The sequence below is a fragment of the Lolium rigidum genome, chromosome 2, assembly GCF_022539505.1.
Source record: "Lolium rigidum isolate FL_2022 chromosome 2, APGP_CSIRO_Lrig_0.1, whole genome shotgun sequence".
Classification (NCBI taxonomy): Eukaryota; Viridiplantae; Streptophyta; class Magnoliopsida; order Poales; family Poaceae; genus Lolium; species Lolium rigidum.
In genome coordinates this window covers 225,362,727-225,390,535 of record NC_061509.1, presented here as the reverse complement: position 1 = coordinate 225,390,535, position 27,809 = coordinate 225,362,727, and the positions used below count along the sequence as shown (strand labels likewise).

The following is a 27,809-nucleotide window of genomic DNA, read 5'->3' as shown; positions in this document are numbered from 1 at the left end:
ACGTAGCGACTAGATAATCTCGCAATATCAATTCTAAGTGATATTCCTCATGTACACACATTGTTTAGGATCATGAAATTCCCAAAGGAATATCACTCCCCCAAAATGGGATTGTCCATTAATCGCTCATAAGAGCCATATAAGATACAACAAGATGCAAAGAGGCTCCAACACAAACACAAATACATGGTGTGCAACCCAACATGCATAGACTTGATTTCTCAAGCAAAACTATTAGGAAGCACAACATATACAAACACATGTTAGGAACAAAACTAACACATGCAAAGGGGCGAGTAACTTTCAATATAAATGAGTTGAGAACATGTTACCGCAAGGAGGAACATTGGATATATGATAGTAGCAAGATAATCAAAAGACTTGGCTTGATATAATATAAATGATGAAGATCCCTTAATTCTTCATGATGTAGCCAAGTCTCCAATGCCCTCCAACAAGCACCTATTGATCAAGTTTTGGATTGTTGGTCCCCAACTAAGTTGGGTCCTAAGAGGTTAGTCACAATAGGCTTGGCAACCCAAATGGTTCTTTTCTTGACACCACTTTGAGCACCAACATATTTGGCAAACACATTGCCACCCTCATCCTTACGAAGAGAATAAACATCATTAATGGTGATAGAGTTGGATGAGGTACCAATAGTGCACAAGGAGGAGATGTGGCCCTTCTCACGGCATATGTAGCAAGTTCTTTTCTTCGCCTTCTTCTTACTAGATTTCTCCACAATGGGAGCATTGACTTGTTTCTTCTTGGGAAGTGCCATTTCTTCAACTTGAGGTTGAATGTGAGTTTGAGCTTGAGGCCGCTTCCCTTTTGCTTCTTCTTCAAAGGGCAAGATCTAACATGATGCCCTTCAATTTTGCACTTGAAGCAAACAATCTTGGCCGGGTCTTTGACTTGTACTTGGCCCTTCTTCTTATTGTTGTTCTTGGACTTGTTCTTGTTGTTGGAGTTGAATCCAAGTCCACTTTTGTCATTGGGGAATTGTTGCACACTCAACATCTTGTCAAGTTTGCATTTCCCTTCATGACTCTTTACCAAGTCGTTCTTCAAGGAAGTGACTTGGGCCTTAAGCTCTTTGATTTCCTCTACATGGTTAGTAACAACACAAGTACTAGAGGAAGTAGAACCTTTATTGTTAGAGCAACAAGGCAAGGAAGATAATTCATCACAAGATTTAGCGATACTATGAGTGGATGAATTACAAGGACTAGCACATTGCAATATAGCATTTTGAGTAGTAGTGCTAGTATCCACATGAGGCTCACAAGGTGTTTCCTTTGATATGATAGCCTCATGAGCTAACTTTAGCCTATCATGAGAGGCTAGAAGGTCCTCATGGGAGCTAGAAAGCTTTCCATGATTTTCTTCCAATTTCCCATAATTGCTAGTTAGCAATTCAAGTTGAGCCCTTAGCTCAACATTCTCCTTCAAGATAGATGCTTCACAAGAAGTAGAGTTAGTAGCACAAGCATCATCACAAGACATATTAAGAAGAGAAGGTAACATAGCATGCTCTTTTAAATAGGAAGCTTGAAGTTGCTCATGGGACTTGGTGAGGATAGAGTGTTCGCTCTCCAAGACCTTGTGGGCCTTGTCTAGATCATCTAGATCCTTAACAAGTTTATCATGACCAACACCAACTTTGGAATTTTCCTTTTTAAGCAATTTTACTTGAGCTTTAGCATGGTCTCTTTCCTTAGTGAGTTTAGAAACTATTTCATTTTGAGACACTTCAAGGGTTTCAAGTTGCTCTTCAAGAGAGGCTACGGTCTCTTGTTCTTCTTCAAGATCATTCTTTAGTGATGCTACATCATCGGCATACTCTCGTTCAAGAGCACCCTTTTTATCAATGGTGTTCTCATGCATCCAAATAAGTTTTTGGCTCTCAATAGCGGTAGTCAAGATTTCAAAGAAGTGAGTGCTAGCAATTTTATCTTTGCAAATAACCTTGAATACACTCTCACCTTTATCGCGTAGAGAGACAACCCAATCCTCTTCTTCATATTCATCCTCATTCTTATCACCACGAGACATATTAGGTTCCATGGTAGGAGGTACCGTGGAACCCTTGGCCATAAGGCATATATGAGGACCGTGAGATAAAGATGAGGAGTTACTTGAGGCTCCTTTCAAGATCTTGTCTTGACCAATAGAATCTTTGGTTTCCTCTACATTGTTAGACACACAACAACTAGAGGAAATAGAATCATTTTTATCATGGCCACAAGACAAATCAAGCATATCATCATTAGATTTTTTCAAGCAACTTACACATGATATGCAAGGACTATCAACACAAGCATGTAAATCATTTCTAGTGCTAGATGTGTTTAAGTCCAAAGATGAAGCATTGCAATGAGATAGAGATGAAGAATCATCAATAGTAAGCTCAATATCAATATTGCAATTTTCATCACCACTCACCATATCATTACCTTGTGTCTTACCACACTTTGGTGAAGTGGATGAAGATGAGAACTCATCACGGCCGGAAGTGGAAGCAATACAATCATCCTCAATAATATTGGACACATCATATTTGTCTTGAAGCTTTGTCCATAATTCATGAGCGCTCCCAAAAGGCATGATTGAAGAAGTAACTACATTGCTCACAACAATGGAAAACACATGAGAAGCAAGAGCATCGAGGCAAGAGTTTTTCTCCTCCTCAAGAGATAAATTTTGAGGATCCTTAGGAGAAGAAAAACCCATGCCAAGAAATCGCTCCATGTCCGGGGACATACGCCGTAAAATATTAAGCACATAAATTTTCCATAGATCATAATTTGTGCCATCAAATATAAACAAGTTATTGTGCACTAATCCCCTAACCGACATCTTTACTCTCAAGGCGGTGAAGCCTAAGAATGAGAGACCTTACTCGATACCAATTGAAAGGACACGGATGTCGCCTAGAGGGGGGGTGAATAGGCGATTTAAAACTTTTACGAGATGGGCTTAACAAATGCGGAATAAAACTAGCGTTTACTTTGTCAAGCCCAAAGCCTATATACTATGGTTCACCTATGTGCACCAACAACTTATTCTAAGCAATGGTTCACCTATGTGCACCAACAACTTATTCTAAGCAATGGTTCACCTATGTGCACCAACAACTTATGCTAAGCAATACAAGCAAGTATGTGATAGCAAGATATATATAACTTCAAGCACGATGGCTATCACAAGGTAAAGTGCATAAGTAAAGAGCTCGGGTATAGAGATAACCGAGGCACGCGGAAGACGATGATTTATCCCGGAGTTCACACTCTTGCGAGTGCTAATCTCCGGTGGAGAGGTGCGGTTGCTTAGTGCTCCCGAACGCCACAAGAGGCTCACCTTGAGGTGTGGTTGCTCGATGCACACCAACGCCACAAAGGCCTCACCCCAAGATGCGGTACTCACACCACACACCGAACGCCACGAAGGCGCCTCACCTAAATCTCCGGTGACCCTCGCCACAAAGGCCTAGGTCACGGTTCCACTAAGGGATTTCCTTCGAGGCGGAAACCGGGCCTTACACAAAGATTGGGGCACACATCCACAACTTAATTGGAGGCTCCCAACAAACCGCCACAAAGGCCTAGAATCCGTCTAGGGTTCCAAGAACCCAAGAGTAACAACTTTCTTGCTTTCACCTCCACGAATCACCGTGGAGAACTCAAACCGATGCACCAAATGCAATGACAAGAACACCACAAAGATGCTCAAGTCCTTCTCTCTCAAATTCCAACAAAGCTACAAAAGCTATTGGGGGAATAAGAGAGGAAGAACAAAGGAATTCACAAAGAACACCAAGATCAAGATCTAGAGAGTTCCACTCACAAAGAGATGGATTTGATTGGTAGAAATGTAGATCTAGATCTCCTCTCTCTTTTCCCTCAAATGGGGGCAAGAATCATGGAGGGATTGAGAGATAGTGCAAGCTTCTCTAGTTCAACAATGGAGGAGAGAGAGAGTGAGAGAAGCTACAGCCCAAGGAGGAAGAAGGGGGGTATTTATACCCCCAAGAAAATCGAGCCGTTTGGGCAAAACCGGGGCCGGATAATCCGGCCTAAGTAAGGAGCCGGATTATCCGGGGCCGGATTATCCGGCCTCGGGGACAAAACCTGGACAAAATCCGGCCAAAAATCCGGCCCCTATACTGAGCAGCAATTCCCCGGGTCCTTAGCCGATTTCGGGGCCGGATATTTCGAAATATCCGGCCCGGATAATCCGGCCCGGATATTTCCGAAATATCCGGCCTAAGCAAACTCGCGAAACACCAAAACTAAAACGGGCATAACTTTTGCACCCGGACTCCGATTTCGATGATCTTGGGCTTGTTTTAAAGCTAGGAACAAGCTCTACAAGATCATGCAGGAAACCATCATAGTCCAACAAGGGAGGATAGAAACAAATGATGAAAGGTTTGACCTATCTAAAAAAGACATACCGGTAAAACCTCCAATCTTGAAAATGCAACAAGTTGCCCATGCAAAAACCATTCTCAATGAACTAGAGCTTGTCATGAGAATAAGCACAAGCTCTAAAACATCACATGGATAAGGTCCAAATAAAACCAAGAAAGATGATGAACCAAACTCGAAAACGCAACAAGTGATCTATGCGAAATCCGTTTTCGATGAACTAGAGCTTGTCATGAGAATGAGCACAAGCTCTAAAACATCACATGGATAAGGTCCAAATAACAACCAAGAAAGATGATGCAAGGATGCAAAGGTTTGAGCTCTCTCCGAACGATACGATCGAGTTACTCACTCGAGAGCCCTCTTGATAGTACGGCAACTAAACTATAAACCGGTCTCCAACTACACTATGAGACCGGTGAGAAAGAAACCCTATCAAGAGCAAACCTTATACTTGCGCGTTCCACTTGAGCTTGATGACGACGATCTTGACCTCAACAAGATGGAGCGCCTTTCTTGCTTGTGCTTGCTTGACGAAGTCTTGTAGATTGCTCCCCCATAAACCACCATGGGAGAGCTTCTTCTTCGGCGCATCTTCACATAACCATGACCACCATGTGGATTGCTCCCCCATAATCCACCATGGGAGAGCTTCTTCTTCGGCGCATCTTCACATATCCATGATCACCATATGGATGGCTAGACTCAAGCAAAGGATCTCTTCGAGATGGCTCATCTTGAACTTGCACTTCATTTCTTCATTCTTCATCATGTTGATGTCTTGAAGTAACTTGAGGGCTCACTTCATCTTCATCTTCAAGACATACTTGACACTTGATATCCTTCATCAATTTCTTCTTATTGCAACCTTGAAGCCAACATATGGTTCAAGAATTGCCTATGGATAACTCCTACAAATATAACTCAATGCAAACATTAGTCCATAGGGATTGTCATTAATTACCAAAACCACACATGGGGGCTCCATGCACTTTCACCAAGTCATGTTATGATTTTTCAGTCGCAGGGATTATTTACCTTGGGCACTAGTAGTGGCGACATAAATCCAACCATCACAGCTACTGTCCCATATGCAGCAGTTCAGGTATCATTATTTCGATCTCTTTATTTCTAGTAGGTACTACAACCAGTTCACCATATGAATTTGCTTGATGCAGGAATCGCTTGACAATGGCGTTAACAACAACAATCCAACCATGTCAGCTACGTTACCATTTGGAGGTTCATCGACTGTTGCTACTCCTCCGATTCTTGGGAAGTATACGAGCATGTTGTTTCATGTTCAGCAAAGCTCCGCTGCTCTGTCCAGATCCCCACACTTACATTTTGATGAAACTGGAGGGCCCAGCGATAGGATGGATCAGAGTTAGAAACGATTTTTTGTAATTTATAGATGTTGGGCATAGTCTTTTTTTATGCAGTTGACAACTTAATGTAATAGCTATGAGTGTCCACTTGAATTCCACTTTGTGAGAAATGGTATGCTACCGCGAATATTTGGGTTTTTGCATTGTCAAACATGGGCAATACCTCCCACGAGAGTTTATCTCCTTTACCAATTTATTCTAATGGTTCTTGTTCAGCCAGAAATGTAATATGGTTTGCTTTAATTTAACAGTGGGGAGTTTGGCTTCCGCCTGTAGTCCAACAGCTCGCGCGCCGCCGGCTTCCGTCCAGCAGCTCGCCGCCGAGACGCCGCTTGCCGTCCAGCAGCTCGCCGCGGAGACGCCTCTATCCGTCCAAGAGCTTGCCAGGAATACGTCGCCCGCCGGGGAGAAGCCGCTTGCCGTCCAGCAGCTGCGATCAACAGCGGCCGGGCCGACGCAAAATCTCGGCGCGACGGCGCCTCGCTCCGTCGCCAGGAGATGGGACTAGCCGACTAGGGATTTACCTTGTGTGACTTTTTTTTCTGTCTCACCGTGCGGTTTCTATTCCGCGCTGGCAACACGTCCGGAGACCCGTCAGCGCGTAGCGTTTCCGTAAGCATTCGCGTCCGTAGGTGTAGCATTACTGTTCCTAAATTGCGGCAAAAACGGTTAGAACCACTTTCCAAAATGCGGCAATAATTTTAGCAACATGATTATATTCGACATTTTTTGGGTGCATCTAAAAACGATTGTAGATACTATTTTTTTTTAGTATTTTGGGGCACATTATTAATGTGCCCCTAATTCGAAACTCCTAGTGTTCGTGGCCTTGTGGGCCGCTTTCGTGTGCAGCATGGATGAATGCTTCAGCACGCTTGATGCCAATGGCGAACGCGTCCTGTCCCACGCCAAGCTTTGCCGGGCCTCCTTCCACCTCCTTGACGTGGGCTTTGGCCCTGCCAAGGTCACCACGCTCTACGATACCGTCTTCAAGCAGTTTGACACCGACCACAACGGCACCGTCGACCAGGCCATGTTCTGCGAAGAGATGCATCGCATCACGCTGGTGGTCTTCAAGGGCCTCGGCGCCCAGCCGCTCTAGGTCATTGTCGATGACGAGGGAGCGAGCTTCCTGCTGGAGGGTGCGGAGCATGAGGCAACCATGATCGCTGCCATGGTCCAAGTAGAAAACAAGAAGACGGTTGTGGAAGCCAACACTAAGTGATGGCATCGACGGGTCCACGTCGGACCATCGGAGGACATGTGTCCACTGGCATGTGCATATGAAGAAAGTAGAGAGTAATGTGGCACATATATACATGAGAGTGGTGGCACCGTGGGTATGTCATGTGTATCAAGATGGAATGAAAACCTTTTTGTTGTGTTTGAATGTAGTGAATTGGGTTTGTAATTGGGGAATTTGGAATTCAGGCCTCTAATTCCATCATTTGGGTATACGTAGAATTTAGGTCTGAAAGCACAGGCTAATTCTAGTTCGCGTCCAACTGAGGTCATTTCTCTCGCTCTGCGGGTCTGACCTTAGTACTGATATCCTATACTCCGCTTAACGCAGCGCATCTCGACCGCGCCGCACACCCCCTTTGCTATTTTGGGCCGACGGTTAATTCCCTAGAGTATGTTTCTCTCTGCGTGGGGAGTCTGGCCGATTTTCCGTTTTGGTTTTTTATTTCTGGTTTTTTGATGTGGTTTTCTAATGGTTTTCGGTTCTTTTTTTGTTTTCTACTACGGTTTTCTGTTAGTTTTTTAGGTTTTTTTTTGGTTTTTTTCTAGTTTTTCGTTTTTTGTTTTATGCTTTCCTTTTATCTTTTCTTTCGATTTAAAAACCTTAGACTTTTAAAAAATGTCCAGTTTTGAAAAATGATCAGATTTTTAGATTTTAAAAATTAAGCTTTTCAAAAGCATTTATAATTTTTTAGATAATATTCATATTTTTAATAATTTTTTTTTGAAAATTTTCAGTTTTCAAAATGTTTAAAGAGAAACAGGAAAAAACAACAGGAAAAAAAAGCGAACGCTTACTTGAACGGGCCGCGGCCCAACTGAAGCGGTGTATAGGAGGCTAGGAGCACCCCTCTGTAAACGAGCCAGTGACCGGCCGACCGCGACCTCCCCGGCCGTGTGCGAGCGACCTGCCCAACCTGGAGCAAGCCGCCGCCGGCGCGGTGAGTCCTCCCCGCCCTCCGCCCTCCTCCTCCCTACCCCGCCCTACTCTCCTTATTCTCGGCGTCCTCGTAGGAGCGCTCCACCGGCGGCGTCCGCCCATCCATGACCCTGCCCCAAACCCTAGTCCAGCTTCGGCCTGTCGGGGTATAGATTTTTAAAAGAAAAATTCTTATTTTTGCTGTAGTTTACTTAGACCTTTGGCTCTTTAGTAAAACAGAGTTGATTTGATCACTCGAAAGATGCGGAATATAATTCTTTGTGTTTGAGCAAAGTGTACTATAAGCTACAAAGTTAGGCGCAATTTTGGTATATTTTGAACTGTATGATCGATAAATGGCGAATTTTGTAATAATACCTAAAATAAAATTTGGCTACGTATTTTAGCGTGTCAAGAAGTAGACTTGGTAGGAGATTCTACTTCGTGTAAGCTCCTTTCAAGAAGTCGTTCCAAATTATAGCGTCGAAAAAAAAACCCTGGAACTGTTTATTTTGATCATGCCATTCACCATAGTGCTTTGTCCGAGTAGACAATTTTAGGGGTCACTTAAATGCAAAGCTTTGTTCATTAATCCATTATGCTATCGAAAAGTTGCTTGATATGCCAATTTCTGTGCGCATGGTTAACGTTGGCTTGTTTCCCGTAAAAAAATGGTGAATTTTTAGTCTGTAGTTGCTAACTTTGATATGTTTTGATTTTGAAGTTCTTTACTAGATTGTACAAGTTGAATTGAGGCCTAATTTGGTTAGAAAGTCAAGACAACCACCAGACTAACTGAAAACTCGCTGCTATCAGCTGGTCAAGTAGTTTCGAAGTTTGGTTAGTGGATATTAATCTATGCAACACCTATTCCCTTTTAGTGTCATGTTGCAGTGTATTTATTTGGTGCTATAGGACTTAACTTTCTGTATTTCTTCTTCTTTCTTAAGATGGATGCCACATCTCTTCAATATGAGAACCAGAAGCTGGTGCAACAATTGGAGGCACAGAAGTCTGAAATGCATATATTGGAGACCAAGTTCACGGAGTTGAGGAACGAACAATCTTCTTATGATGATACTCTGATTTCTCTGAATAAGATGTGGAATCAGGTTCTTTCCTCTGAATCTCATGTAAACTTTTTTTATGGCTCTCTTCTGGCTTGCCGTGTTTCTTATTAATAAATGTTAATTATAGCTGATTGATGATTTAGTCCTGCTTGGAGTTCGGGTTGGTGGGGGTTTGGACAATTTACAAGCGCTTGACCATGAAGATGTATCAGAAGGTTGCTACCTAAGTTGTTTAATTGTTAATCTTGCATTATGAAATTTTCTTTTTTGTTTGGTTAGCGATGTTGCCTTAGCTGATTGTGTGTTGTTGTTTGTTGTTCAGATTCAGCTGAGTCGTGCCCTTCTGATGAAATATTTCTCTTCATGCTCTTGAAGTCAAAAAATTCTAGAAATAATGACGGCAGTAGCCTGCTAAAATTTGTTAAAGAAGCTCTTGCTTTGCGCCATTCGGCAACTGTTGCTCTGATGAGGTCCCTCCAAGAGGCTATTGCTGCACAACAGGCTAGAAGTGAATCTCTGTCATTAGCTTTAAATGGAGAAAAGTCAAATGAGGGTAAAGAAACTAATATTGTGCTTTCCCTCCATTTCTCTTTGCACTGTACTTTTTAACGTTTGCTAATTATGCATCTCTTGAACTGTATTTGTTAAATTTAGATGTTATTGATGCCCTTCAAAACCATAATAATTACTTGAAAGAGGTGGTTGGCAATGTCCGTCAAGCTATTTCTGTTGTCAATGAGAAGCACAAAAGGTATCTGGATGAGATCGAGGCTTTCAAAAACAACTACCCCGAAGAATTACAGGAAACCAAGCGTCTTTCAGGTTATTGTTCTGTCTTGTGTGCATTCTGGGCATCAACAGTTATTGTATTTTCTTTCTCATGTACATGTAATCTACACGAATGCATTTGGCTTAACTAAACATGACGTTCCTTTTTGTCATCTGGACAATTAAAAGCTCCCCCTTTTTTCAGAAACCCTGGCTTTGCATTCTTGACAAGGCTGGCCTTCCATCATAGTTTGGATATTTCTTATGGAAATAATTTTATTTGTGCTTAAAGTTCTGGCAGTAAAACTGGAGAAATGAACTGTATATGTTTAACAGATCCTTGCCAAATAGAAAACATAAATACATACCATATCCTGGTCAATGCTACCAATTTCTGAGCTATGAAAACTTATTCAAACTTTGGTTCTAAAGCAAACCAATCCATATGCATGTGTACATATTGTAATGCAGGTGAGCTAGAGGAAACCATGGCAGAGCTTGAGGAAAGTCGACGGAAGTTGGTTATTCAACAGTTGCAGAGACATGGAGGTTTGCTAATGAACGGATCTGGTTCAAATGGTGTGAATGGTCTTTCAACTGATAAGTCTTCAGACAAAAGCATGGGCTGGGGAGATCTCAAAGATGCTGTTGATGAGGCTAAGGTACTTTCAATTATACCAAATTCCATCATTCTTCATATGTATGCCTTATCTTCTCAGCCTTTATCTTATAGCTGCTAATTTGTCCAATGGAGGCCAGACTCTTGCAGCAAACCGCCTGTTTGAACTCCATGAGACTCAAGAGGATAATCTGATACTGTCTAGGCAGTTAGAAGATCTTCAGGTTGGCACTTTTGTAATGGAGGATGGGGTTGACATATTTGTTGCAGTTTTGAGTTGGATCCTAATTTTCTTCCTTTAATTTGCATCCCGGTGCTTCTATGTGTGCACTGTGCAGGGTCAACTAAAAGACGAAAAATACATTTTCACTTCAAAACCATATACAATTCTAAGCGATCAGTTGCATCATCTGAATGCTGAGATAGAACGATACAAGGGTCTGGTTGAAGTATTACAGGTACCATGTTTTTCCTCTGATGTGCTGTTTTGCAATGGTATTGTTTCTTAATCAGCTTTTACTTTCTTTGATTTTAGAATGACAAGAACCAGTTTTTGCAAAGGGAGAAAGAAATTTGTGCAAAAGGAGAATCAGTCGACAATATTAAACAATCCAGTACCACTTGCGAGGCCAAAATTGAAGAACTGGAAAATCAGATTCTGAAATTCATGGCTGAGAAGAATGATCTTGAGATCAAGGTTGAGGAATCCTTGCAAGATTCAGGTAATTGGGTCTGACTTGGTAGCTTGTTAAATCAGGATCTGTGGTTCACCTCTTCCTTCAGAATGTAATATACTTTATTCTTAAATCCTTGGTATAGGTAAAAAAGACTTCAAGGATGAGATTCATGTCATGGCTGCCGCACTCTCCAAAGAGATGGAAATGATGGAGAATCAGTTGAATAGATCAAAGGATGCGGCTTCTGAAGCAGTAGCATTACGTGAAGAAGCTGAATCCTTAAGAATCCTGTCAGCTAAGAAGGTCTGTCATTGACCTGGACCCATCTTAATTTATGTTTTTAAACTGGCACTCAGTCTGCATATGTAAAAGTATACTGGAATTTTCATAGTCATGTCTATGAATGTTGTTATGAACTTACCATATTGGTAGTAAGATTTCCACACACTAATGAAAAATAGACCATTTATGTTTTTTTACATTTGATTTATGTGCGCATCTACTCACTGTGCTTTGATTTCAGTTGATGGGTTATTCCCCTCATTCATATATCTGACATATAGATTCATTGAAGGAGCAAGTACCTGAATTAGTCCATTCTTACAGTTTCATGAACCGAGTTGGCGATGGTGGATAAACACTGTTTGAGGGAACTTTCTTTATTGACAGCATTCTATAAAAAAAATCGAAGCCATGACTTAAATAGCTCACCGCTAGCACATGACCAACTCAATCCAAACCAACTTGATCTAGAATGTAACATGTTCAAACATGATGCATGTATTTCTCAAGATGCACAAGTATCTAAACCCTGTAATCAAGCTACTGTCTCTTCCATTTATGGTTACCTTTTCAAGTATAGTATGCAGAAGTGTTTTTTTCACATCTAATTATATTAATATATATATATGGCGTACACACTATTGTCATTTTATCTTGAATATTTTATAAATGAAGGGTACACAAAGTAATAGTGAATGAGGTCTAGGATAGATTATGGCCCCCAAAATGACAAGACAAAGGTCAGTCTAGTATCATCAGATTAAAATTGACATATTTCTTCTTTGCTAAAGATTGGTGACAATTTCCAGAAATTGGAATAAAATTAATACTCTAGGTATCTTCCATTGAACACCATGAGCATTTACTTAACTGGATTCTGGTTGCCTCACTTCATGCCGTAGCAGAATTATGTGTTGAGAAGAAATATGTGTGTACTTTGATGCCGTTATGCATACTTGCACTGCTACATTTTCATAGGCTCATTGTTATACCTTCAAACAGACTATTCACTAACTATTTGCATACAGTTTATCTTAACAAAACTCTATACTCTATCATCCTCTTCTGGAGAAATTATGAATAGCTAACCAAACCTCTAGTACAAAAAATCTGATGAAAGTATCTCCAATTTTCAGATCAATGAACACAAGGAGATATCTGATAGATACAACACACAACTCACTGAGATCAAGTCCCTCAAAGCATTGGTATGGTATAATAAATATCTCTCCTTGTCTTCTAGTAGTGCTGACAGCCTGAAACATATTTGCTTCTCTGTGAATTTTTTTCCTTTTCCCTCCACCGGTGTTCTCTCAGCTCAGCGTGTAACTATCATCATGTTGCTGCACAAGCAGTTATATCTGATTTTTCATCAGTGTAGATCCGCCGAATAGCTGAATAAAGGAGCAGCTGGAGAGCAAGTAGCCTGGGCCTTGAGCCTATTATAGATAAGAAAAGATAGGATTAGTTACCTTAAGGTGAGATATGATCAAATGTGGTTAGATTTTCAGGCTAAGAAAGGCATGTCTCTAAAAAGAGACAGCATGTACCATATGTTCATCATGCAATGATGATAAACTAGTAAAGATCTAATACCCACTCCCTCCCATATATGCCTTATCCTTGGCGACATGGCCGTCCTACCCAGTACTCTCGCAACTCGAAGCCATACCTCCATTGCCACATTCTTTGGTGCTCGTACTTGGCCAAGTTCAGCACACAACAGTCATAGTGTGGATATCCTGCATTGTAAGGTTACAGAGCTTGATTGGGTAGCTCTAGTATTTTCGTGATGATCTTGATTAACAGTTATTGCTTAATGTAGCATACAAATATATCCAGCCTTTAACTAGCTACGTGAAATTAATGTTATTTTCCAAGGGCCCATGCTGCCATATTTGGTCAATTTCTATGCAGAGTAAAATCAGACCTGAACTGTATATTTTGCTAGTCACAGGGGCTATCAGCATATCAGTATGTTATATTTAGAAATTAGGAATAGAATCATGTTTGCATAGTTGGATATAGGTTGACCATTTTCTCTACTAAAAGGTTTAAAATTTAGCGACTGCAGAGGGAACAAAAAACTGATTAAGAGTTGTTGGTAAACAAACATTTGGTAGTGAAGAACTAACACAGTTACATATTTGTAATTCATGTTTTCTCAATGAAATTTTTGGCAGATTGAGACGTTGGAAAATGATAAGCAGAAGTTGGAATACATTGTGGATATGTATGGGAAAGAATGTTCTGAGTCGAGGTATGACTTGATTGTTATTATCACCATTCATCAGTTATGTTGATTTTTAATGATTATGACTTATGCTTCTCTTAAATTATTAGTAATTTCATAGTTGTACTCTCCATCAGGGTTTTGAATTTCTCTGTTGGGAAAAAAATCTGCTTAGTTGGGATTTACAGTTTACCACACCTTGGGAACAAGAGAACGAAGTTGATACATAATCCATTTATGATTGTTAAAAGTTATGATTTATGCTTTATGTTTTTGAACACACATACTATGATGTGTACCCCTATTATAGCAAAGGAAGTTCATCTTTACTGCAATTCTAAATTTTAGTTTCAGTTGTGTGGCTCACTTATACAATAGGCTCCCAATCTTCATCAGTTGGAGGATAACTAGCCTAGCAAATCCAAGGCAAACACCCAACAACACTCACCAACCTGATGGCCTTTGGGTAGAGGGCCCAAATCCAGTAAAGCCAAGAAAACTAGTGAATCCTACCCAGGATTTAAACTCCAACACACACCGATGTCATAGGGCTTTGGAGGAAGAACAGAAATCAACAATGCCCAATTGAATTCTATTTCCACTCAACCTGTCTGTTGATTCAACACAAATACATAAGAGAAAGCTCTGTATCCTTTGATCATATAGGTGCAGAAGGGGTATAATCCAGCCCCTTAACTGTAGGTTTAGATGTGCCAAGTCACATGCAGTAAGTCGGACGGTCTGACATCCCTTTCTCCTCGTCAAATGCTGGGGGATGACTGATGCAAGAGGAGGCCAGACAGTCCGAGATTTGCCTCTGTTCCTCACATCTTCGGTGTACGTGTGACTTCATATTGAACGGTCTTCGATGTAGCGTACCATCGGTGTTACTATAAGATGGACAGGCGCAAAGGATAAGTGTCACCGTTTACGCCGTGTCTTGGCTATTATAGTCCAATCCGTGTGGCGCTTGAGCTTGAAGTCGTTGACATGGTGATGCTTGTTGAGCTAACGACTTCAGCTATATGGAGTCATGGACTGTTACAAGTTTATGGCCAGGTCACATCTATCAAATTGTTACAACAAGTGATGAGGACGTTGATTTGGATGCGCTAAGTCGCTAACACTAGCTGGCATATATCTTGTATGAGAAAATATATGCGGTAAGGAAAAACAAATCTTAGATTATATAAGCTAAATTTTCCGAAGAAGGAAGTGTATGTCAGTCTGCCGCTTTCTGCAGTACCAAATGCTCATTGATTTCGCCTCAAAATGCTTCATAGAATGATAGGCAGTTGACAGTTTCTTCTATTTGGCATGCACATATATTTTGCTTCATCTGTTTGATTCTTATTTTACACTTCTGTGCATCTAGGACAATTGCAGAGATCAAGGAATCAGGAAACCAAGCTCGGAAGCAGGCTGAATATTTGAGAACTAGTCTAGAGGAGCATAGTCTTGAACTTCGTGTAAGAGCAGCAAATGAAACTGAAACTGCATGCCAGCAAAGGCTTTCATTTGCTGAAGCAGAACTAGAAGAATTAAGGACCGAGGTAGATGCATTCGAAAGGTTAGTTATCTGCTCTTGGAGACAGTTTGATATGTGTACCACTGCTAGAAGCAATTGGTGACTGTTTACTTTCACTCTCACCACTTGAAATATTTGTCCAGTTTACTAGGACAGCTGTTTAAAATAGTTATCCATTAGGGGGATCAGGAGTAGTTACTGCAGTTGTTTCATCCTTGCCCCTGCTATTAATGATGCAAAAGATGTTGAGTGTGTTAGGTACATTATTTTTTAATGGCTAACTACTTTATACTTCCCAAATCCGCTTGTTTTGCCGCTCAATAGAAATACACTCCCTTAAACCCCCATAGCTGTCACAACTTATTTCTAATTTCCATTTATCAAATTCTGAAATTAACTCAGACTCAAATGCCCAAACAAACTGGATTCATTTTTCAGCCAGAAACCGACCCAATTGAAAATCTGAACTGGTTGGTTCCAGTTTAACTCCTGCAACGGCTTCCTAAACTTGATACTTAGATTTTTGCCAACCTGTGCTGTTCATATGTTTGGCAAACTAGGTTGAAACTGAGAGTCTAATGCGATATATCTCAATTGTCTTCATCTTGCTATCGAGTATTATCCAACTGGTTCTTACGATCAGTAGTTGAGATGAGCTGTATTATTTTCCTGCTGCAAATTTTGTGACAACCAGCAGTATATGCTATCTTTGTGAATCAGTGCATATTATATTGTTCAATGAGGAGTTGGTACTCTGTATCCATTCTGCAGTTTCATACTTTGTATGATCTTTTTGCCAGAGATGTTCTGGAACTCAACGAGGCAATAAAGATTAAAGAAGCTGAAGGAGATGCTTATATCTCTGAAATTGAGGTTAGCTCATTTTTACTTTGTTAGCAGCTTTTTATCGTGCTTGTGTGCACGTGTGAGAAAGCATATGATGCTATTATTGCAGACAATTGGTCAAGCATATGAAGACATGCAGACACAAAATCAGCATCTTCAGCAACAGGTTGCCGATAGAGATGATTTTAACATTAAGGTGCGTAGCATATTTCTCCTGATGCAGACACTTCGCTGCCAGCTTTCTGGGCTCTACACTTTTGAGGCTGTTGCCCTAGGTGGCCTGGTCTATTTCTCTTTCCCTGCCCCATCTGGAGTAGTGGGGCACATCACCTTGCCTTGTCGCCTTATTAGTCATGCAGTTTGACCACATCATATATACTCTGTTGCATTGCCAGAAGATCTTGTTGCTTTTTACTAGTTCCCATTAATAACTTGATTCTCATTTAACAGCTAGTATCAGATAGTGTGAAGACAAAGCAGGCCTCTGCATCCCTTCTCTCTGAAAAGCATTTGTTACAGAAGCAACTCCATCAAGTTAATAGTTCACTGGACTCATCTAAACAAAAAATTGCCCGTGGTGAAGAGCAGGTAATCTCCGAGTTAGAATTTTGCTGTCTGCCAACCGTATTTGAAAATCACACCGACGCAAATCTTTTATAAATATATTGTGTGTGTTTCTGTTTACCACTGAGCTGGTTTTGAATTTTCTTGTTTAAATAATTGTCACAGATGAAATCCTATGTCGCGCAAGCTATAAAAACTTCTTTGGAGAACAGGCATCATGTGATTAACCTTGAAAAGACTCTGATGGAGGTGTCTGACACAGAGAAGGAGCTCAAGTGGCTTCGATCCACCGTTGGATCATCTGAGAAAGAATACGAGCTAAATCAGAAAAAGATAGCTGAGCTAAGAGTGGAGCTAGAGCGCGAGAGGTTAGTGTTACTTTTTGGTTCCAAGTTTGTCTAGCTATGCTGTCACCAGGGCTTAGTCATTACATTTCTTTGCTATTTCAGAGGCGAGAAGAGAAAGCTAGAGGAAGAATATGAAGAGGTGAAAAATGAAGTCATGGAGCTGACTTCTGAAAACGAAGAGGCTACTATTCAGAAGCTTCAGGATGAGATTAAAGATTGCAAGGCTATTCTCAAGTGTGGTGTGTGCTTTGACCGACCAAAAGAGGTAATTAATTGTCCAGTGAATTGCACAACTTATTTTTGAACGACGTGGATTTGTGTGACTCAGAATTAGCAGCTGAGATCTAACATTTAATCTATTCACATGTCACCAAAGTGTAAGCTTTTAATGTTGTGACCACCTACAGAACTACTGCTGATTAGTCTTATGTTCCTGTCTTGGTTGTTGTCAGGTTGTGATCACCAAATGCTTCCACCTATTCTGCTCACCATGTATCCAGAGGAACCTTGAGCTCCGCCACCGAAAATGCCCAGGTTGCGGCACCCCATTTGGGCAAAACGATGTGCGAGAGGTGAAGATCTGAAATCCGTGAGGTTGGCTCTAATGACAACCTACTGGTGTATGCTTGTAACTTGTAATTATGTAGTTTATGTTTCTCGTGGGGGCGCTTAGATCGAGCACTCATAGGCCTTCCTGCAAAAAGTGAAAATGTAACAAAGCGTTGTAGCTTCTGTGATGTGTGTCTGAGTGTAGGATATGTGGCTTTACATGAGGCTATTGCTAAGCTGTTTTCAGTTGTGTTTGTACTTTGTAGTGAACTGGGAGTAAACAAGAAATGAATAGAAGGTGAAGTTTTGTTTCTTTTCGAAAGTGTTTATACGCTAGGACGAACATACATTGGCCTCTGTCTATATCTCTTGAGCTAGAAAAGTTGCTCTTGCTTGAACTCAGAAAGTTTCATCTGCGAGATAAAGCTACACGCTGATGTTATTACAACAATGACGAGAGCAAGATTATTCATACTCCATCCATACCAAAAAAAAAGGGGATGTTGTAAATTTGTCTAAATTATACATCCGAATTTAGATAAATGAGTGATATTGTATAGATACGTTTAAATTTAGACAAATCAGCAACATTGTTTTAAGGGATGGAGGGAGTACAAATTTAGCATGATTAAGCTACATTAATATTTACACTAGTTATTCAGCTATCTCAACAAACATCTCGTCTAAAATGTACTCCCTCCATTTCATAAGGTAAGCTGTTCTAGCAAACTTATAGAACAAACTGCTACTACCCAAGAGTTAATTTTTCTTCAAAAAAAAATTTGTACACGAAGCGGAAACTGGACTAAGACCTATTTTAGTACTATTAGATAAACTAGCAGTAGTAGTTTTTTTTTTTTTGAAATGAACTAGCAGTAGTACTTGACAAGCGAATGAGTTGCCACGGGCATGCCTTAGCACGTCAGCGATGAAACCGCCTACCCAGGTTTAGGAAGAGCATGTGGACGCTGAAGGAGCAACCGAAAAGTATCTTTGACATATGAGCACCAGTGATCCTGTTTTTTAAAAATCATATTATTTGAATTATAAAAAAATGATATTAAATATCCACATACATATAAACATTTCAAAGATACGGTATGAATTTTGGAGAAAAATATGTTGTATTTTGATCTATAGAAAAAAGAAAAATTCCTGACAAATTTGTTTTTTTTTCATGTAGCTCAAAATACAATGTAATTTCTACCGAAAATTTGCACGAGTATTTAGGACATATGTATGTATTCACGGAATAAATATGATGATTTTTTAAAATGCTGATATACAATTTTTAAATATTTTGAAAACCAGAAGCACTGTTGTGCTAGTAGCAGAGATGAGCTGCACCTGTTGTGTTGCTTTGGTATTTTTAATTCAGAATTCTTCATTGGCATTAGCAGCAGACTGTTGATCTGTTGTTTACCTAGTAACAGATTTGTTACTACCTAGTAGCAATTTAACTGTTAGCATATGATTTACAGAAGTTAAGTATTTGTTTCAGAAGTACAAAAGTACAGGGATACCATATTGAACCGATCGGATAGGATTTACCTTCCTTCAGCTTTCTAGTGATCTTTCTTCGGTACTAAAAATCACATGTGTTCACATGAGTGCTATAGACGAAAGGGGTCGGAACTAATGTACATGCCCTAAGCTGAAACAGCCTACTATGGGACGTGGTTCGCGTTCGATCCGCCCCAAAGTTAACATTTATCTTTGTGGTGATGCAGAAATTTCATCTCTGAAAGAGACGCAAAACAACTTGGTCCATTCCGCAATCTAGGTCGTAGTGCTACCAAGTATCGGTAAGAGGAAGATTTAACCAAGAATTGCTCCATTAACTTGCAGGCTATGTTGGCTGCAGGCAGTGGCGGAAGTGGAAACACATGCAACGCAGCCAGCCTGAACTCAGAATTCAGAATAAAAAAAACAGCCAGTCTTAGAATTGGAACTGTGGAGCTGATAGTGGGCAAACCTGAAGATCAGGCACCACGCTCCGAGACAGATTCATGCGTCTTCTGATGAGTATATCGGACTGGACTAATCAACATCAAATTTCATCTGAACAATCGACGGCAGGAGACAGACGGAACAACGAACCAATCAATAAAAGGCAGAAATCCAAGAGATCGATCGATCGATCGATCATGTACAAGGTGGTGTGCAACATCCTAAATCCAACAGCAAAACTTATATATATACAAAGACTGAAGAGGAAGCACGGATCGCCGAATCAACCGATCCACGGACCATCCATCCGGCAAGAGGAAGCAGGGCCTGGGCTAATACCCGGCGGATATCCCGTCGCCGGCGCCGTCGCCAGCGCCGCCCTGCTTCTTCTTCTGGACCTTGCCCTTGATCCACTGGAAGCCGTGCGCGGTGCCCTCCTTCACCTTCTTCAGCCCGGTCGCCGCGGCCGCCTTGGTCTTCTCCACGCCTCCGCCGCCGCCCTGCTGCTTCTTGCCGCCGTCGCTTGCGGCACGCGGGCTCGGGTCGCTGCCGGTGTCCCACTGGTCCGCCCACGACGTGCCGAACGAGTTCTTGCGCTCCATGTTTCCCCAAAGAATCCCCCTTCAAGAGAAAATCAAGATTGCCGCGTGCTGCTTTTCCGATCCTGGTGTTTAAGCTTATCGATCTCGGTCGACCTCGGAATGGAATGGATCGCCGGGGAATGGCGGGTTTTATAGTCGGAGATCGTCCTTATCTTGTGAGAATTGAATATGGCTGCACGCGCCCGCGTCGGAGTACGCGGACACGGTGGCTGGTCGGTTCTCGGAACCGCGGGGCAGCTGCACCTGCCTGCCTGCACGCCGGTTTTGACCGGCGTCACCGGAAGGCTGCGTGCGTGTCGACGCCACCTGGCTCCGAAGCTTCCTTCCTTCCAGCAGTGGGTGTGGCCCGCATGTCTGTGACATACGCGCAGCCGCAAACGAACTCCGTTGGCTCTTCTCTGGATGCTAGAATTCTTGCAGCGGCCTGACCGCACGCATGACCGATGTCTGGAGAGTGACCGTTTTATTTGGAGAGAATAGCCACAATACCACTAGTTAAAACTGAAAGTTTCAAAATAGCACTAGAAAAACCAAACATGCCAAAATACCATTACAGATTCGTTTTTTGTTGCCAAAATACCACTTCTGTTAGATGTCAAACTTCTCCCGTTACTCAAACCGTGAAACTCGATTTTCCAGGAATTCCAAAACAGCCCTCATCTACACCTAGCTACTGGTACGAGTGATCAGCCCTCATCCAAATATTTCTCCAGGTACATGGCGGCGCCGTCGACGGCCGGCTCGCCGCACCGACATTGGCTCCTCCCGCCGGGACCCTGCACCCTGGCTGCCTAGCTCAGCCGCCGGGTCGCTGACCGCCTAGTTCCGCCGTCGGATCGCTGACCGCCTAGCTCCGCCGCCGTCCTGCCCAGCTCGCTCGGCCGCCGCGAGTTTGCTCCGTTCCACTGCCGTGGCACGGACTGCCTTGCTCGGCTACGAAGCCCCTGCTCACGTACCCTCGGGCGCGCGCCCTTCTCCGGCTCTGCGTCTACGCCCCGTACGCGTCCTTGTCCTGCTCGGCTTGGCTTCCTCTCCCTTGGCCGGCTCGGCAGCCCCCGCGTGTTTCCTGTGTTGTGTGTACTGGCAACATGCATTAAATTCAGAATTTGCTTGCTTTGATGTGTTCGTGTGTTTCAGCATTGATTCGATTTGACAATTTCAAAGTAGCAATAGAAGTTTAGTTCCTGTTGAAATGATGCTTTCTGCTGAAATTATGTGAAAATGCTATTGAAATATTTTTCAAAATCTTGCTGAAATCTTTTATAAAAGTCATGGTGTGTGAAAAGATAAAGGGCATATAAGTCTTTTCGTTTGGGTGTTAGTACCAGCTAGTGCATAGTGGTATTTTGGCAACAACAACCGAATCTGTAATGGCATTTTGGCAAGTTTCGTTTTTTCGGTGGTATTTTGGAACTTTTGGTTTTGACTAGTGGTATTGTGGCTATTCTCTCTTTTATTTGTTGGACCGTTGGACGCGGGAACCGGTCGCCCTGTTTGATTTGTTCAAGACAGGCTTGCTTGTCTGGAAGCAAAATCTCGACAAGCGCCTGGCGATTATACCTCGGATTAGCCCATGTGGAGTCGTAGGATACGAAGGGAAATTCGCCTGACCAAGCAAAGGTTCGTCCGACCAAGAGCTGGCCTATGTGGAGATAATAGGAGGTTTTGTTTTTGGAGCTCATGCTCAAATAATCGCTTTACACCCCGGGCCTTAGAAAGCTAGATTTTTTTAAAACAAAATTAAAACTCAAGAAATTCTGAAAAAAGGATACTAGGTTCATCTCCAACACGACATCATTTTTTTACATCGACAAATGAATGTTAGATTTCTAGAACCTCTAGTTGTTGCATCTAGTGAGTAATTGCATCTAGCCTAACCGGGACTAGTACTAGATGAGAAACAGTAGGGTGGCATACCATCGGTCTTCGTCGACGAGGAGCTCGCCATGGCGGCGACGGAGGAGTGGTGGCGACGTCGGTGGTGCTTCCCACCGCTACATCGCCTCACCAGATCGGATGGTCTAGGGTTTGGTGTGTCGGTGGGGAGAACGGCAGTGGACGACCTTGACGTCCGTGCCCCGGCCCCCACCTCTTTTATATGGCGCTGGCGACGGGGGCCCACCAACCATACGGGTTGGGCGCCCCCGATCAAGGCGCGAGACCAGGTCGTACGACCGTTGGGTCGTACTGGAGATCAAACTAACATTCTCCCACTTGATCTCATCTTACTTTATTCTTAATCTTAGACTTAAACTTTTCTTGGTACCCATTTCATCACAAATTAGCATATAGAGCATGTCTCGTCATGATGGCCAGTTACGCGCCATCAGATTCAATAGCTACTACACACCTTTCCATTTTAAAATAGATTCTTCCTCTAGGCCCTTAATATCCAGGTATCATAGGCTTTTCCGTAAACCCATGCCGGCTACGTGTTCTCTGAACACACTTGGTAAGCGGATCCGCGAGCATTCTCTTTGTGCTTATATGCTCTAAACTTATGGTATGATCCTGGATTCTATCTTTCACAACATAATACTTGATGTCAATGTGCTTGCCAGCATCACTTGACTTATTGTTGTGAGCATAAAATACTGCTGGCTCATTGTCGCGAGTACATTCTAAGTGGTCTTTGAATGCTGTCTACCACTCTCAACCCGAGTATAAATTTCTTTAACCAGTTTGCCTGCCCCGATGCCTCATAACATGCTACATACTCAGCAACCATCGTGGACGGTGCCGTGATAGATTGCTTGAAGTTTTTCCACGATATAGCTCCACCTGCGAGAGTGAATACATAACCTGATGTGGATTTTCTGTCATCTACATCTCCCGCAAAGTCCGCATCCGAATACCCTTCTATCTCAAGGGAATCAGTTCTTCTATATGTCGACATGAGGCCTTTCGTGCCTTGCGCATAACACAATGCCTTCTTCACCATTTTCCAGGTGATCTATTCCCGGATTACTTTGGAATCCGCCAAGTACCCCGGTAACAAAAGCTAAGTCCGGGCGCGTACATACTTGAGCATACATTAGGCTTCCGACAGCTCGAAGCATATGGAACCGCTTTCATTTGATCGATCTCATATTGGTTCCCGGGACATTGAAAATCCCCAAATCTATCGCCCTTGACTATAGGAGCAGGCGTGGCATTACTCGCATGCATACCATACTTCTTTAGAACTTTCTCTAAGTATGCCTTTTGCGATAATCCTAAAACCCCTCTTTGTCTATCTCGGCGAATTTCAATTCCTAGAACGAATGAAGCTTCACCAAGATCTTTCATATCGAAGTTCGAGGACAAGAACTTCTTCGTCTCCAATAGTAGACTAACATCACTACTAGCAAGCAGAATGCCATCCACATATAGGATAAGGAGAATGAATTTCCCTTTCTTAAACTTTGCATATACGCAATTGTCCTCTCTATTCTCATTAAACCCAAATTTTTTAATTGTCTCATGGAACTTCAAGTACCATTGCATGGAGTCTTGTTTTAACCCATAAATGGATTTCTTCAGACGGCATCCCATATGTTCTTTTCCTTCCACGGCAAAACCCTTGGGTTGTGCCATGTAAACATTTTCCTCCAAGTCTCCATTTAAGAAGGCCGTCTTTACATCCATTTGATGCAACTCTAAATCATAGTGTGCCACTAAAGCCATTATAATTCTAAAAGAATCCTTACATGAGACCGGAGAAAAGGTCTCATTATAGTCTATTCCTTCTCTTTGAGTGAAACCCTTCGCAACAAGTCGTGCTTTATATCTTTCAACATTCCCTCTAGAGTCACACTTTGTTTTGTAGACCCATTTACAGCCTACTATTTTGTCTCCTTTAGGAATTTCTTCTAAATCCCATACTTTGTTGCTACTCATTGATCTCATTTCATCAACCATGGCATCAATCCACTTCGATGAATGAGCACTTCTTGAGGCTTCTTGAAATGTGGTGGGATCACCCTCCATTTGAACTTCTTCACTGACATAGATCTCAAAATCGCCAGGAATAGCTGGCTTTCTTGCTCTTTGAGACCTTCTAAGGTTCTCAATCTCTGGCGCACTTTCTATGTGGGGCTGTTGCAGCTCTTCCTCATGGGTGGTAACATTCTCTCTATTTTCATTCATTGTTTCCACAGGAGAACTAACAACAGGTGTCGCAATGACATCGTCCTGTGTCGGTGCAGCAGCAGCAGGTATCAAGAAAAATGGTTCCTGGATCATCGGAGTGGGTGCATACACCCGCTTCTCCTCAAGGTTGATTTCTCGGGATACCGTGCTCCCCCGATCATCTCATCCTCCGGAAACACGGCGTGTCTCGTTTCTACAAACTTAGTGAGTCTGTCTGGACAATAGAAACGATAACCTTTCGACTTGTCTGGATAGCCAATAAGATGGCAACTTACTGTCTTAGGATCTAATTTCCCAATGTTCGGGTTAAAGAGTTTAGCCTCAGCTGGACAGCCCCACACTCGCAAATAATTGAGTGAAGGTTCTCGACTAGTCCACAATTCATATGGTGTTTTAGACACCGACTTACTAGGAACTCGATTAAGTATGTGAATAGCAGTTTTTAATGCCTCCATCCACAAACTAACCGGTAAAGTGGAGTAACTTAACATGCTTCTCACCATATCCATCAGGGTACGGTTTTGTCTTTCAGCTACTCCATTCTGCTGAGGCTCGCCCGGTGTAGAATACTGGGCAACTATGCCATGTTCCTGTAGGAACCTTGCAAAAGGTCAAGGAACTTGGCCATATGGGGTGTGCCGACCGTAGTACTCCCCACCACGGTCAGACCTTACTATTTTAATCTTTATGCTATGCTGATTTTCTACTTCAGCCTTAAATATCTTGAATTTATCCAATGCTTTTGAACGCTCTTTAATTGGATAAATATAACCATAACGCGAATAATCATCCGTGAATGTTATGAAGGAATCATAGCCATCCACATATTTCACAGGAAACGGACCGCATATATCCGTATGAATTATTTCTAAAACTCTTGTGCTTCTTTTGGCGCCCTTCTTTATGTTCTTTACATACTTTCCTTTAATGCAATCGATGCATTGTTCTAAATTCGAAAATTCCATAGGCGGAAGGATTGATTCTTTTACTAAGCGTTCTATTCTCCCCCTCTAAATATGGCCTAAACGACAGTGCCATAATTTCGAAGAGACTTCATCAATTCTCTTCCGCTTATTATTTTCATTCAGGGATGTGGAGACATTCTCATTATCAGCGCTTAAAACATTCACATTCTCTTCACAAAGTGACAATAAATAAAGCTTATCTTGTCTGAAGGCAAGACCAACAATCTCATTATTAAACTTGATCTTACATTGACCATCACCAAAATGGCAAGCAAAACCATCATCATCTAAGCGCGATACACTTATTAAGTTTTGATGCAAAGAGGGTACATAAAGCACATCTACTAATAAAAGTACAAAGCCATTAGCTAACACTAATGGGAGATCTCCAATGGCTTCGACTTCAGCTTGGACGCCGTTTGCTACTTTAATGCATCTTTCTCCTCTTTGCAGAGTCTGTCTCATACGGAATCCCTGTAATGAATTTGCAACATGAACAGTTGCACCTGAGTCAATCCACCAAGTAGATTTTGCTTAACTTAAAAATAAGGATTCATCTACAAATTTAATTAAATCCTCACCTTTCTTGCACAGATGTTTCAGGAATGCCACACAGTCTTTCTGGTAGTGGCCCTTTTCCTTGCACCACTTGCAAGTGTCCTTGGCCACCTCTTCATGCGGTCGATGATCTTGAGCTTTTCCATGCGGCTTAGCAGGAGGAGGATTCCATCGAGGTTTCCCTTGTGGCTTGGAACTCTGAAAGTTCCTCTTCTTGGTTGGGCTTAGGTAATTGATAGAATCACCGGATTGCCCCTTGATCCTCTCTTCTTCTTGCACACACATGGCAATCATCTTCTCAATGGCCCACTTTTCCGGCTGTGCATTGTAGTTCACAGACAAAGGTCTCAAATTCTTTTGGGAGTGAGGCAAAGATCGGATGGATGATGAACCGTTCAGGAAGCTCCATCTCCATAGACTTGAGCTTGGAAGACATATGGCTCATCCTCAATATGTGATCCCTTACCCCACCACCGAGTGTACTTTGTAGTGACAAGCTTTCTTATGAGAGTGCTAGCATAGGCCTTGGAAGACCCGATGAACCGACTCTCTACCTTTTCGGTACTCACTGGCGGTGTCGCACTATGGGATTGCTCCCCTTATAGCCTCCAAAATGGAGCTCTTGATCACCATCAAGCACTTTCTGTTGGACGAGTCCCACTTAGCACGATCAAGATCGTACTTCATTCTTTTTGGTCCATGGTCAATAACCCTTTTGTTGAAGTCATCTTCACTTTCTTTGTCGCCCCTCACGGGGTCCTTAGGTTCTATGGGACAAGCCTCTATCAGTGCCAAGTCGAGGTCAAGCAAAGCAAGCCCCATCTCAACCTTCTCTCGCCACGAGCCATAGTTCCCTCCATTGAGGGGCTCAATAGCCGAGATAAAACTCATAGGATTTCATGAAACAAAATTTCCATCAAAATGAGTTAATTCAACGTTGGTCAAATTAAAACATGGCACTTCTCAATATTAATTCTACATCACCGTTGGGCAGAAAAAGAACCAATGATGATAATTCTGAATCTTGCGGAATACAATTTTATTAACAACGTTGGTCATTAAATAAAATCATCATACTCAAAATTAACTCTCATTTGCTAATTCAATTTTCCAGTTGGTTCCAATTAAATTAGGAAACAATAAAATATGACTTCAACTTAACTAACACAGCGGAAACTTAACTTAATTTTAACCCACAGGAAAAAATTCATATCTCACATTTATTCTTATTACTAAACTATTTACAGAAAATTAAAACAGAAAAAATTTACTGGAAACAAAAAACAGACATAACAGCCCAGATGGGCACTTCTCTGATGCTCTGTTAAAGGCAAAAAAACGCACGCGGGCAGAAAACAAGTCGCGCCGCTAGATGGGCCGCGCCCAGCCTCTGGCCTACGGCACTGTCTTTCTCTCTTGGGCCCAAGGAGAGACCCCGGGCGGCTGCTGACCGTCGGATCGCATCCGACGGCTATGCGCCGAGATCGGCCGCACAAAACCGCCGGCAACTGACCCGAAAACCCTAGCCCCTTCATTTCTCATCTCTCTGCCTCTCTCACTCACCACCCGACAGCGGCGGCGCGAACCAGACGAGGACGGCGACGGTGGCCGTCGAAACGGGCCGTTGCGTGGAGAGATCGTGGCGCCGTTGCCTACCCTCTCGCCGGTGCGCGCGTTCCCCTTGCGGGTGGGCGCGCCACTGTCGAGCGGATTGGCCGCGGTGCCCTAGCGTTGACGCCTCTGTGGAGGGCCCTTCCCGGAGCAAAACCGGTAAGTGGAGGCCGGCATGGATGCCGCCTCCCTCTCCCTGTCCCCTTTTTTCCCCTAATCTAATCCATGTTCTACTCGGGATGACCCGATCTAGGGTTAGGGTTTGCAAGACTAAAAGTAAACTCTCTGTTTTCGATTCTATCCCGTATAAGATCTACCTCAACTAGATGAACGAAACTAGACATGCTCTGATACCATTGTTAGATTTCTAGGACCTCTAGTTGTTGCATCTAGTGAGTAATTGCATCTAGCCTAACCGGGAATAGTACTAGATGAGAAACAGTAGGGTGGCATACCGTCGGTCTTCGTCGACGAGGAGCTCGCCATGGCGGCGACGGAGGAGTGGCGGCGACGTTGATGACCCACAA

General features: G+C 42.5%; 2 protein-coding genes across 7 annotated transcripts; one reads left to right on the top strand and one right to left on the bottom strand.

Moving 5' to 3' along the window:
- Positions 1–7,940: 7,940 nt before the first annotated feature.
- LOC124693053 (E3 ubiquitin-protein ligase BRE1-like 2) lies at positions 7,941–17,787 on the top strand. 6 transcript variants are annotated; one of them, XM_047226498.1, is made up of 19 exons: positions 7,941–8,004; positions 8,933–9,094; positions 9,180–9,267; positions 9,375–9,605; positions 9,707–9,874; positions 10,292–10,482; positions 10,580–10,663; positions 10,778–10,897; positions 10,975–11,161; positions 11,259–11,419; positions 12,535–12,606; positions 13,582–13,658; positions 15,007–15,201; positions 15,960–16,032; positions 16,115–16,201; positions 16,456–16,593; positions 16,735–16,937; positions 17,019–17,181; positions 17,369–17,787. In XM_047226498.1, exons 2-19 carry the CDS (start codon positions 8,933–8,935, stop codon positions 17,498–17,500), a joined length of 2,532 nt encoding a protein of 843 aa, XP_047082454.1. In that variant the 5' UTR covers positions 7,941–8,004; the 3' UTR covers positions 17,501–17,787. The 6 variants fall into 6 exon arrangements, with proteins under 6 accessions (XP_047082454.1, XP_047082452.1, XP_047082455.1 ...); XM_047226496.1 differs by having other exon boundaries at positions 9,375–9,614; XM_047226497.1 differs by lacking the exon at positions 7,941–8,004 and adding an exon at positions 8,803–8,822 and having other exon boundaries at positions 9,375–9,614.
- Positions 17,788–19,501: 1,714 nt separating this feature from the next.
- Positions 19,502–20,234, bottom strand: LOC124688230. Its single transcript, XM_047221942.1, has one exon. It carries the CDS (start codon positions 20,015–20,017, stop codon positions 19,748–19,750), a length of 270 nt encoding a protein of 89 aa, XP_047077898.1. The 5' UTR covers positions 20,018–20,234; the 3' UTR covers positions 19,502–19,747.
- Positions 20,235–27,809: the final 7,575 nt, after the last annotated feature.

Coding starts and splice junctions, on each gene's coding strand:
- LOC124693053 (XM_047226496.1), top strand. CDS start 8,933: ATGGATGCCACATCTCTTCAATATGAGAACCAGAAGCTGGTGCAACAA. Junction 10,664..10,777: donor GGCAGTTAGAAGATCTTCAG/GTTGGCACTTTT, acceptor TGCACTGTGCAG/GGTCAACTAAAAGACGAAAA. Junction 16,033..16,114: donor CTTATATCTCTGAAATTGAG/GTTAGCTCATTT, acceptor CTATTATTGCAG/ACAATTGGTCAAGCATATGA.
- LOC124688230 (XM_047221942.1), bottom strand. CDS start 20,017: ATGGAGCGCAAGAACTCGTTCGGCACGTCGTGGGCGGACCAGTGGGAC.